The 13,158-nt window shown below is 33.2% G+C and overlaps 1 protein-coding gene across 4 annotated transcripts in view; it reads left to right on the plus strand.

Moving 5' to 3' along the window:
- The window catches only part of FBXL17 (F-box and leucine rich repeat protein 17), a 270,127-nt gene that overhangs the window by 170,355 nt on the left and 86,614 nt on the right, over positions 1-13,158 (plus strand). For 2 of the 4 annotated variants that reach the window (XM_057367530.1, XM_057367531.1), the window contains exon 7: positions 2,928-3,004. The exons of the other annotated variants lie outside the window; for them this stretch is intronic. In XM_057367530.1, the coding sequence (XP_057223513.1) occupies positions 2,928-3,004 (77 nt within the window). The remainder of the gene's footprint in view (positions 1-2,927; positions 3,005-13,158) is intronic. 4 annotated transcript variants of the gene reach the window in all.

Below are 13,158 nucleotides of genomic sequence, written 5' to 3' on the forward strand. Positions count from 1 at the left end.
CAGACCTGTTGCCACCATGTCCATGTTAATCCCTAGTAGAGAGGTGTCAGTCTCCACATTTTATGGGGCTCAGTTTTCCAATTTGCTCGCTTCTGTAATTTGTCACAGCTTTGAATTATAACTTTTATTCATTTATTTACTAGTATAATGCTGGGCTTTTTTTGGTTTTGGTTTTGGTTTTTTTTTTTGTTTTTTTTAGGTTAGGCTTCTTTGTTGTCTAATTTGGCAGCATCATAGGTACAAGTACTTCCAAAGATAGATATGACAGTAATCTGACATAATTTTGATGGATTTTTACAACAGAATTAAGATGATCCCTGCTTTCTAGAAAAGGTTAATTTGATTTTGTTCTTTTAACCTTTTTCTTTGCTGTCATGTTCAAGAAAGATTAAAAAGTAAAAGTAATAAATACACAACTACTCTTATTTGTCCTTATGTTGTAAAGAAGTCAGTTGTTACTAGCAATTATGTATTGTGTGACCCCCTATAGAGCAGAGACGAACAAGGCCATATAAAGTGTTTCTCATGACTGCAGCTTGATTTACATGGGGATGATCTAAAGAAAGAATAATAGAAATGAAAACTGGAGCTGGATTGACTAACACAAGGTATTAAAGCACACAAAAGGACATAAATTCAATATTTTAGCTATATATAATTATTTTTTTTTCTGAACTGGGTGTGTCATTGCCTCATTCTTTTAGATGTTAGGTGATTTTTGTATTTTCAAGAAAGAGAAAAACATGAGACAATCAAAGCATCATTTTTAAATCTTTTTTCTTTTTGTCTTCTTTAAAAAAAAATCTCTATTTAATGAATATAGCTGAAGATTGTGAAGGTTTTCTTTTCCTAGTAGGAGAAAGTGAACAGTATTTCATTTAGAACCAAGATGTCACTGAGAACAAGTCACTCAAGCCACATGAAAAAACTTTACCATTAGAGCTTGCACTATCTGGAAGGATTAAAGGATACAATTATAAGGGCCACACAGTCAAGTGCTTTTGCATTTCTGCAGATAATACAAATTTGACCCTGACTGATTGAAAAGGTGTGCAACTGAAGTTGTAGAGAAAATTAGGTAATCTTTTATGTCATCTTGACTGTCTTGTGGTGGTATTTTTAGACACTGATTGCTATATTTCAGTTTTGTTAGATAATTGTCTCTTAGCAAGTAAAAATAATTTGAAAACTTTTAGAGTCATTAGATACAATTTTCAAAATAATTTTCTAACACTCACAATTTTTATCCAAGGTAAGAAGTGCTTCATAATATCATTACCCTGCTAAATACATATGATATGCTAAATACATATGATAATTAGAAAAAGCTTCTTTTAAGCTCATGTCCATTGACTCTTCAGTTATATCTTATTTTCTGAAATGTCTAATGAAAATACGGTTAATAAAATATATTATAATGGTTTTCTGTTTGTTTATATTACCAGTAATAGCACTAAAATCTGATTATTAGGAAGCGTTTTTCTGGACTAAATAATAAAAAATATTTTCATTTGGCCTAGTTATCTTAATAAGCCAGTTAGCAAAGATGAGTATGTTCTTCTAACCTCCACCCAATGCTAAGAATTGAAAAAAAATTCTAAATGTCAGGCTCTCACAGTTTTCCAGGGTTGAAAACTTAAAATAGTGTTAAAGGAGCTGTGATTAAGGTAGTCAGTCAGAGGTGTGCTCTTTTATTAATAGTAGTGAATTTTCATTGTGTATTTTAGAAGAAGGAAGCAGAGAGATGACAAATAGATGTGGAGGAGTATTGTGGAGTTATTGTCTTATTGTAAGCTGTAAGAATTAGGTGGTTGCTTTTAAAATCCAAAATTGCCAGCTTGAACAGTTAAATCAGATTGGGAGATAATCTATTGGAGGTGGTAAGTGGAAGAAAAAGGTCACTGAGGATTTAGGTATGTTTCAAAAGTATGGCAAATTCAGCAATACTTATTTTCTTAGAAATTGGCAAGTAATTTAATTTTGTATACTATTCAAAGGTTGGTTTAAGTGTCAAAGTAAGTGATTGGGTAAGTGACTTGAAAGTTAAAGTTGAATGTATTGGATCAGAAGAAATTCTTACAATTTATCCAATGAAATACACTTTTAAAAATGTATCTATGTAGAAAATAGCACCATAGTCATGCTAATTAATCTAATGAACAACTGATCTACATTAATAAGACTGAAAATATATTTTATGACTTCTGAGTGGTGTTATATAAGCAATGCAGTTGGAAGCATAGGATTGTAATGCATGCTGGGTCACTAGGATATAATAAGCTGCTATTTAATTTCTTTAATTAATTCATACTAATTTTCCTACTTACAAAAATTAAACAGCAAAAGAATAAAAGCCCTTATATTTCATTGCATATTCATCACAGTTGTGATAAGGCAAATGAATGAGCTGTTTTCTCATCTACAGAAGCTTCTCCAGCAATGTGTTGGAACACCATGATCGTGTAACATTTCATGACCTGATGAATGCTGACTCATGCAGTAATCACTGAATAAATACAAACATGAATTTTAAATTACATTTTCCTACATTTTGTCCTCATTACAGTGCATTTGTAGTTCTTCCCTAGAAGAAAGCTGTCAAAGCTTAAAATTTGCAACAGAAACTTTCCAAAGTAATAACAGAATGGAAGTTCACATTTGTGTAATTTTCCAAAGTGCTTGTCTGTATACATTTCAAGCAACTCACATATTCAAAGACTTGGGGGAATATCCATATAAAGGCATTCCATTTGAAATAGTACTTTTCTGCAGTGTAAATATGTGGCCATATTCATTTTCAGTGAAATGTATGGAGCTGTTTGCAACATGAAGAAATTTAAATACAGTACATTTTACCTGTGGATTATAMTTTTGATATTTTAAAATGATTTACTGTTTTATAACAGTAATTTTACTGTGTCTTCTAGATGTGTGGAGGTGATTGCCAGAGAAGGACGGAACCTGAAGGAGCTGTATTTAGTATCCTGTAAGATCACAGACTATGGTATGTAATATACCTATATCTGTATTTTTTGAAGATTGAACCAGAGTTCACAGGGACTTCTATAGAAAGTGTTGGAAATATAGAGATAAAAATTTTCAAAATCTTAATCCATACAAATAGGAAATGTATAAGAAACRTTTGACATAGTTAAAAATATCTGTGGTTAGAAGTATGAAAATACGTATGTGCTGCAACATATCCTAATAGAATCGGCAGTTACTGGGCACACTGGATAAAGGTCCCCTTTAAATAGTCCTGGAGACCAGGAGAGCATTTGCGAGAAAATCAGAAAATATGTATGTGTTTCTAGATGCTGTCAATGGCATAACTAAGCAAGCAAGAATGGATTGATTTCCTATTGTAGGCTATAAAATTTGAATGAGGTTGATGATCCTTTAAGAATGCTGTTATGATGAAATAGAAAGGAGCATCTTAGGAATTAAATGTGCTGTCTGATAGGCGGCCTAGAGAGACAGATTTTGTATTTAGAATAGGTAAACTTCTTAGCACTTGTTTGGAATGGCTACTTTGTTTTGTCTTGTCTTTTTTTTTTTTCAAATAAGGTAGTAACCTTAAATAAGACATTATTTTTGCCAGAAGGCTAGATTCTCAAATGTCTGTCTCCCATTTACGTGCCTAAATTTCAGTAGTATTTACAAACTCTGTATTTGAGATGCTCTTTTCAGGCTTGAATGTTTCTCATTCACTTATTTTTTTTTTAGCTCTATATTCCCTAGCTTTTCATGAAGAATTACTGTGTCAAAGTGATRAATTCCAGTAGTCCATTCCAGTAGTCACAAATACAGTCTTTTTTTATGTTCCTCTTCATATTTTGTGCCTCTGTGGTGTTTGAACTGTGCATTCAGGAGTATGTGGTTCTGCAAGGTTCTGCTTACCTTATGTGCAGCGCTGGAACATGAGCCCACCCTGTAGCTGTTGCAGAACAGACATTGCCAGAGTTGAAAGCAGATCTCCTTAGCTTGATGCCGTTTGGCCAAGGTGAATTTCTGAATTTGTTAAATATCTCGTGTAAGTTCAGGGAGAGGAATTGTGTATAGAACACAAATTATGATAATGAAGATGCTTCTTGTCACTGCTGAAGGGCGGGAGGTGCAGGACAGAGGCTGAAGGCAGACTTGTTCATTCTGTCTGTGTACTACAGACCCACAGCCCCTACTYGTCTCTTGTGACTTTGACAACCCATGTGGAAAGAGTTACCATGGGCATAATGGACCCATGTCTTGAGGATCAGTAATTTCTSAGACTGATTTCACCCTTCATTCACTGCAGTTACTCGGAGAAAGATGTGATTTTTCCCAAAAGCAGGGAAACAACTGAAAATCTAAAGCAAAGAAGCCTAGGATAGGGAAAACCTTGCTTATGAAGGAGTGAAGAGAGAAAAAGTAAGTGTCCATGGCTAGATGAAAAGCAGCAAGTGTGTTTGACAGAATGAGTGGGGAATAAATACAGTATTTGGCTGTTTAGCTCTGCCCAACCCGATCTTCTCTTGACTTCTGTGTGCTAAGGTGTATGTGTCGCCAGTGGGTTGGATTCTTAGGTCACTTAGCATCGTTGTAGTGAGCTACTGGGACTTTGACAATGTTTTCTATTCATAGTGTTGCTACTACGTTTCACTATTTGCTTAAAAATTCAACTGTTCTGTTAGTACGGATCTGTAAGACATCCAGTAAAACAGCTGGGATACGAACTGATTTCTGATACGTTACTGACTAATTGATCAGCATTTGATCTTGTGCATATCTCTCAACATGCCAGCCTGATAAATAAATTCTGCTTTTGATATCTGAGCTGAAAATACAAAACAAACTGTAACAAAGCAGAAGTTATAAACATAATGTATGGTTTCTAAGGAAGTCAAAATTTTGCCTTAGATTAACACTGTGATAGCAAGTGAATGTCAATTACRTTAACAAGGGTGTTGCAAAGTTGAGCCAGGCATCACCCTTTTCTCATTTATTTTCTGGCAATTCGGTTGAAGAGTTTATCWCATTTGTTTTTGTGGCTGGTAAGTTAAAAAGTGAGCCTCTTATAGTGCTGCWAGCTCCGTTTGTTGTTGAGCTTTGTTTATTAAAGAATCTGCCTCTCTTCTCAAGGGGAGAAGCCCAGCCACTGTTCCACAGAGGCTTCTGAAGCCCTCATGTCCTCAGTATCCTTGTGCTTGGTCAGATAGAGGAAATCAGCTGAGAAGCACATGCCTGACTTCTCCTGGGACCTTTTAGGTGAAGTCTCATGGTCTTACAAAGATTTCACCACTTCGCACACACAGTTCAGGCCCCACCAAGGAGTGTCTGAGGCTCTGTGAGGCCATGGCTTGGCAGGCACGCACAGTCCTGTGCAACTCTGCTTTTTTCTTACAGAATCCCAAGGRTGAAACGCAGAATTGTCCTTGCTTTGGCAATTAAACTTGATGCTAGGTTTGTACAGATGCAGGATTTTGAAAGCCCTCTTTGAAAATTTTCAGCTGCAGGTTTTTTATGCTACCAAAGATACCAGGGTTTTGATGTGTGGGACAAGATCATGATTGCTTAGTAACTCAACTAGGAAAAAAATAGTAATGCTCCTAATTTTCTGCAAATTTTTTAATCATTAATTTGTCAATAATAATAATTTTTTTTAAGTAATTACAGTAAAAACTGTTACTGGTGTCCTGTAATTAACCCAATAAGGTATGTATGTAAGAGGTAATTTCGTGTCCTCTAGAGAAGGCTATGAAGTGCAATCTTTGTCATTTTGTTAATTTCCTTCCTTTTTTTGTTTCCAAGTAGAATAGCTAGTATACAAAACTACCAGGCATGCATGTTTGTATCTAATTATTATTTTTAAAGTACACTAAAATACTAAGTTTTATTTGGAAGCTTAAAAGATAAAGTAAAAAACCCTACACCCTAATAATCTAGTCATAGGCTTTCTCTGGCATTTTTCTGACAAATATTTTTAATAGTGTACAGACAGATTAAATTCAAACACAAATTGGAGTACGTGTTCATACAGATAGGTAAAGGGTGAGAAAAAAAMCTCTATGTTACATTACAAAATTAATAATTTTGTATTTTTGTATACACACAGTGTGGTTTGTTTATTTCTGAAAAAAATTATGTTATATCCTTTTTTAGGTTGGTCTAGAAATTTTCTCAAGATGTATTTTTAATTAATGGTGTTTATTAGAGTGTAACATGCTAGTATGCTGACAATCAATTTAAAAGTTTCCTTACATCAAACACATTGTTAAATGCTAAATAATCACTGGGGTTSATCTAGACTGACTGGACATACTGCRTTAGTATAATCTTTGAGATAAAAACCTGTTTGCCCAAGAACACAGAGTAATGTTAAGGCTAAACATTAGTTCCTTGTAGCATTTCGCCCCTTTTGTTAAGCAATCATGAATTAAGTATGGATTGTCACTATTATCTTTGAATTTCCTGCCTTTTGTTGATTTGTGTCACAACCTTAAYTTTACTTAAACATAGCGGGTTTTTTTAATAAGCTTTTCCTAAGAGCTGGTAAGGAAGGGGGACTTTCTCAGCTGTGGGGAGACTGTGTGTCAAAGGAATTAGAGTGATGTGAAGATGAAGAGTGGTGAGCTAGGGCAGCAAGCACACACAGATTTGTGTAACTGTCTCTTCAATTTTATGCTCTAGTTCTGGGTTTTATTGATATCCTTAGTGCTGGGAATTTAAGTAAATTATTACTTACCAAGTTTGTAATGGTGCAGAGTGCTATGCACTCTGAAACACTGAAGTGAGATTTTGTGTTCAAAGATTAAAAGATCTGATGAAACTACCCTATGAAACAGAAGTAGATGTTTTAAGGGTCTGATTTTGCAGTAATGTTAAGTGTATATTTGCTAAGAATTACTTTAAAACTACATTCTTAGCAGTAGTGAGATAAAAGTGTCTAATGCTTTATTTCCACTTTAGCAAAGTAGTCAGGGAGTTTTTGCTTTGTAGGTGCAGAAAACAATTTCAAGGTAGGCTTTTATGTTCACTAATAGAACATTGTGCGGGGCGGGGGGGAACAAACACCACCACTACCAAAAAATAAACCCCTAAAGGGAGTCAAGTTTGAAAAATGTTTAAAAGGAAGTGTTCCAATTCAGCACTTTGTGCAGCTGTGCCTTGAGAAATTACTTGAGAACTTTCTGAAAAAACAAAGTGCCCAAATGGTCATTATTAGGAGTGTGGTTAGTGCAGTTCCAGGAATATATTTAGCTCACAATGTTTCCTGTCAAGTAACCTGCAGAAGGTGACAGTTGTCTTCATAGTTGTCTTGTAGAATTTCCATTACCTAGTAGTTCTGGATTTTGTATCACTTAAAAAGTCTCTATTTCTAGCTGTAAAGTAATTGCACAAAGCTTTTCAGATGAAATGCTTGGCACAAGGACCTGAGATGAAGTGTGGTCTTTTGTTGATAAATTGAAGATTCTGAGTCTTGAAAAGGAGCTCTCTAGATATGTAGCCTTTTTCTTTTCAAAAATTGTGACTATTCCTTTTTCATATTGCCTGTTTTCTTTGTTTAATGATGCATTTAGTGTCTCTGAGGGCACATGATTTTTTTAAAAGGTTTTCCTTCTGTTGAGGGTGTTTGCTAAAGCAAAAAAAGAGTTTCAACAAACTATAATGGAATTATATAGTTTTTATATTAAAATGTTATAGATAGGGCGTAGCTGTTACAAGTAGAAGTCTGGAGGTATAAGATAGCATTTATAGTSAATCAAGTCCAATTGTCACAAGAAAAAACATTACTGTAACTTGCATTTATTCTTCCTAACTGGATTATGAATTGTGGTCTGAGAAGTGAGATACAGTTAACAATGTTAAAATAGTTTCCCAAGATACTATTAAATTCTAATGTTTAAATATTCAGGATACATATGTTTTCTATTTTAAAATAGAATAGTTTAATTATCAAGGGATCGGGTTGTCCTGCTTGCATTTTCTCACCAATATTTAGCATTTATCATGTAAATCATAAAGAGTAGGCATACTGTGGGTATTTCCACAAAAAAGAATGTTTAGTTTCTGCTTGTCACTTAGATTAGCAAATCTCTGTAAGGCTTGATCTCACTAAAACCATTTCTTTCCCAATGTTAGCCTTTTAAAATCTATTTTTTAAAACACCATGTTTTTTGTACAATGTAACTCAGAAGACAAATATATTTTGAGGGGWTAAGTGCAGCACTTATGGATAGACCGAATGGAGCAGGTAGTAAATACACTTTTGAGTTTAAAATATTTCATCTTCACCCATTACTGGCTTACAATCTTCTCCTCAATTTGTATCATTTAAATAAATACAACTTTCTTTTTCTTTTCAAAATTATTTTGAATTGTTGATATATTGAATTTCAAGTTTCTCTTCTTCTCTGAGTCAATCTTTCCCCTATTACATTTCCCTGTCCYGTGTGTGGTTCTTTCTCTTTTGTGCTCTTTTAATGATGCAACGAGAGCAAGCAGCAATAGCRCTGAAAATTACATTTATGCTTATAGAAAAATGTACAGATAGTGCTTATGTATGTTATGTGTATATGTGTGTTTGTATTAAATGGTGGTAATATATGATAGTATCTAACTATTTATAGATTTCATATAAAATTTTTCTCTTCATTTTCACGTACACATTTTCTCTTCTGTTTTTGTTCTGTTAGTTATTCAGAAACCTGAACTCACTGAAGCAAATCAGCAGTATTGTTAACATTTAGTGCCAAATTTTGAGRTTCTTTTCTGGGTTTTAGTATTCATTTTTTGTGCATCTGCAACTGCAACTTAACTCTAGTAGTCTGGTAAGAATKCATTACCTGAAGGGTAAGTAGATGGCAAGCATCTGTAACACGGTTGTATGTATTAGTGATACTTCCTTTGAAAAAATCTCCAGCGGTTAGTTTTGTTTGGGGGTTTGTTTACTTTCATATCAAAATGTTCATTCTTTCTGAATTCCAAAGCAAATACTTCCATCGAATCCCTGGTAATTATAAGGATCAGTGAAAGCTTATTCTAGCAGTAGAGGTGAGTTTCAAAGTTTTATGTAGTTTAACAAATCAACAATACCTATTGTAATTTRCTACCTCTTCCTCCATCATAATGGCATTACTGTTTGTGCTGGAGTGTGCAGGATGAAGTTGGAGTCTTTTCATGTATTTCGAAACCTCTGGAAATTGCCCTTCAGCTAGCAGAAAAAACTACAGCATAGAGCTTTTGTAAGGGCATTTTAAATGCTTTTGGTTTTTATTTATTATTGTTATTGTAGTTTGAAGTAGTTGTTCCCATAAATTCTTGCAGGTATTGACCGGTAATTTTGTTTCCCTAAGGGATCCTGTTGTAATTGAAACCAAGAGACTTATTAATGTGAGGGAAGATAACTGTATATTGATGTATTTTGGGATTAAAATCCTATCACAGGACATCTTTTTAATTCTGTTATAAACTTCTAGGAATGTTCAGGAGTGAATAGAAAACTTCAGTCACATGTCTGTAGTTTCCTGTGGAAATCATTAATAAGAAAAAGCCAAATTAAATCTTTATCAAAAGTAATCTCTGAGGCAGAAAAGAGCCCTTCAATGATCTTGTCACCACCATATATAATTCATGACTTTCAAAAAATCAAATTTTCTTTTTTTGTAAGTTTTAKCAGTATTCCCAGTGTCACAAAAATGGCATGCAGTTTTCTTTAGAAGTTGATTTGAGATATCACCATGTGTCTTCAAAACCCATACAGTGAGATAAATTACTGCAATAGCATATTTCTCAAATACCAGACAGTTGCAAATGCTTTGTCCTAGGGTACATAATAAAGGATTTTCAGTTTGAACAATGAGATGAGACAAACTTTCAAGCTACTTCTTGTCATAGTGGAAGGTCCCCTTAACCTGTATCCTTAAAAATAATGTGTAGTATAATAAGCAGCTGGAGGAGGCTGGATATAGATGCACTTTTGACTCATCAAGATGAACAGAGCAGAAGCCTATGATTTTGTACACAGTTTGTTCACAGTGCTTGTTCTAAATGTGGAAAACAGAGATGTGTTGTACTTCAGGTTTGATTTGTCTTGTAGAGAGATCCACAGGTTAATTTAAGCTTTTCTGTGGGAAACATAGTGCTTTGGATTGTTATTCCATTTCTTTGGTGAGAAATTTGGCAGTAGTTTGTCAGTCATAATAAATAGAAAGTTTAATTTTGTGCTGTTTATCGCTGGAGAGAAATGCCTAAGTTAATCTTCAGAAAAATGCACCTCATTTCAAGGGACCAAGACATATATTTCTGATACAGCAAAATTGAAATGGCCACAACCTCTGCATGTACTGCCAGAAATACAGTTTCAGATTCTTGTATATTCATTTGCTTTATTTAATATGTTAGAAGACTTTAATATAATACTGAACTTCCATTTAACTCAGGATCTGCTTCTGTTCTCTTGTGGGTTTTTTTTTATTTTCTTTTATCATATGACCTGACAAAGTAAAATGAAGCTTTATTTAAGCCCTTTTTTTATTTTCTTTTATCATATGACCTGACAAAGTAAAATGAAGCTTTATTATAAGCCCTTGTTCACCCCTTGTTAAAACCAGTGTGCTGGTTGTGTCTCCAGTGAGCCGCTATACAGCAAAAGCAATATATTGAAACACCTGTCATTGGAGCTCAAGATTGTTTAAAGTGCAGATAAATTATTACATGTAAACTGCGCAATTATGATCATATTATGAACATCAGGGTCATTGTGATTTGTTGGGTTATTATTTTTAATTTTGATTTTGCCCCTCCTAAGACTACCAACAAAATGTATTATCATTTTATATTTTCATTTAAAATGGTATCTGTTAATGTCACACTGCAAGGAAGAAGACCAGTTCTGACAAAAAAATTTGATTTGCAGTCAARGGTGGAATTACTTAACAAAAACAACTGTGAAACTTTATTTAACGTGAATTTATTTCTGGCTTTGATAGACTAATTTAAATTAAAGCATTTAATATTTTCTGATAAACACCAATTACAACTCACATTAACACTTGCTATAGTTCAGTTTTATATTTAATGTATTGAAATTCTGAATTTGTTTAAAATTTGCCCATAAACCACATTGTGTGTTGAATAGCTTCACAATATACTTTAAAAAATCCATACATTTGCTACATTWAAAATTGTTCCTAGTAAATTGTTCCAGTCTCAGAAGGGATTATTTAATTCCTTCTCATAATTCTGAATTTTAAAGCACTATTTGTATTTYTCTTAGGTGAGAGAAAACAGAACTCAAAAAAAGAGAGAATTTACTGAGTCTTTTTTCATTTAATAGGTTATGATACAAAAGTCTTGTTGATAWATGTAATCGTACAAGTAAAGACTTGCACCATATTTTAAAGTGACTGGTAGCTTGCAGTTGCAATTTATTTCTCCTAAATTCTGGGAGCCAATTTTATGATCCCCCTTTTTACTGCACTATAAAACATATTTCACAAATTACATTCTAAAGTTAGCGTGTTTCTACAGTGTTGCCTAAATAAAAGTGATTGTTTTCTTCAGATGGCATCCAAAAGGGAGAAACTCATTTATGAGTTCTCAGACATGATAACTGTTGTTTAAWTTTCTTAGCAAATAATAAACTTGTTTCATCATAATTGCTCAAACTAAGTTAAATCTTTAAAAACAAATACTTTTTGCTGGAAGAATTTCCTTTCTATATTCTACTTTGGGGGTTCTCTTGGCTTGTTGAATTCCAGTAATACTCAAAATTATCAAGAAAAGTCTAATTTTGACCAATCTGACTATCTGCCTACCTTAAAAAAATGTGGACAYACTGGTAGTGTAATTATTTTGAATGCCTGAGTTTTTTTAAAATATTCTTTTAATAATTTCTGTAATCTTCTGTAGTAGGATTGCACTAAGGGAATGAATGCCTAGAAACTAGTTTTTTCTTTAAATAGATGAAAAAATACTGATTAAGATATTGATTCAGGTCACTGGAATAGAAAGGAACCTAAATTGACAATATCACAGCAATRTGATAAATACTGGTTTAGAGCCTTATTTTTAATTAAAAATAGTGAAACATTTAATGAAAGCAGTTCARTGGTTAAATGCTTTTAACAACTGGAAGGAGAACATGAAAACAAATTCTAACTTTACTGCATATCTGCCTTTTGACATATTACTGAGGTCTCACTATGAATAGACATGAATAGAGCTGTTATGTGTAAGTATTACATCTGTGGCCAAATAGTTAAAATATCAAGTAGTAGGGACTGTATCATTTTTAATTCTAATTAGTTTGAAACATGAATTACGAGTCAACAGCAAAATATGCAGTAAAAAAATTTAGCAGCATGGGTTTTTATCAACTTGTCTAAAATGGAGGATGTATCCAAACGTATTTTCATTTACTTCCCCTCTGCATTCTTTTAATTGTGATTCTGGGTTATGACAAGAGCATTTGATTTTTACATCTGTAATGAATAATACAAAGAAGAATGTTGTCTTTGCAAGCTGTAAACTTGTACCAGCATAGTACAGAGTGTAGAAATCATTCTGTTAATGATGGAGGGAACGGCATTCACTTCATAAATAATGAAGTAATCATTGTGCTTTCAAAAATTAATAAATTGGCATCAAAATTTTGTTTTGGTCAACTTCAAATATTTGAAGAGTTTTCTATAAAAAAATTAGTCTCTAAATAGCTTTTAAATTATGTATTTCAGTTTCACATAAGTCAAGTGGGATCATTTTAGCTTTTGGAATGTCAAGTATCTTTCCAGAACACTCAGACAGCAAGATTGCTTTATTTGCAGTTCTCTTTGGCTTGGTGCCATCATCCCATAATTTTTGCTATACATACTGAACCATATTTCTTCTAATTACAAGATGCCTTGTATGGAAAGTTTGTCCAAAATGTAATATGCAAGATTGGTAGTACAAAGAGAAAGGAATAGAAATAGTTTAAGGCAATTCTTGAATAGTGTAAGAAAATAAATCTAATATAAATTAAATTCTAACAAAGTTTGGGTTATTCCATTCATTTTTAGACATTTTGTAATAGATAAGTGAAATCTATTCCATTATGTCAACTTGTTTAGATACTTCTAAAAGGAGTAAAAATATGAGAATATTTAAAYGTTATTGTCTAGACATAATTATCCAGTTTAC

The sequence above is a fragment of the Malurus melanocephalus genome, unplaced genomic scaffold (assembly GCF_030028575.1).
Source record: "Malurus melanocephalus ecotype Western Australia unplaced genomic scaffold, MMel_1.1 scaffold_80, whole genome shotgun sequence".
NCBI lineage: Eukaryota > Metazoa > Chordata > Aves > Passeriformes > Maluridae > Malurus > Malurus melanocephalus.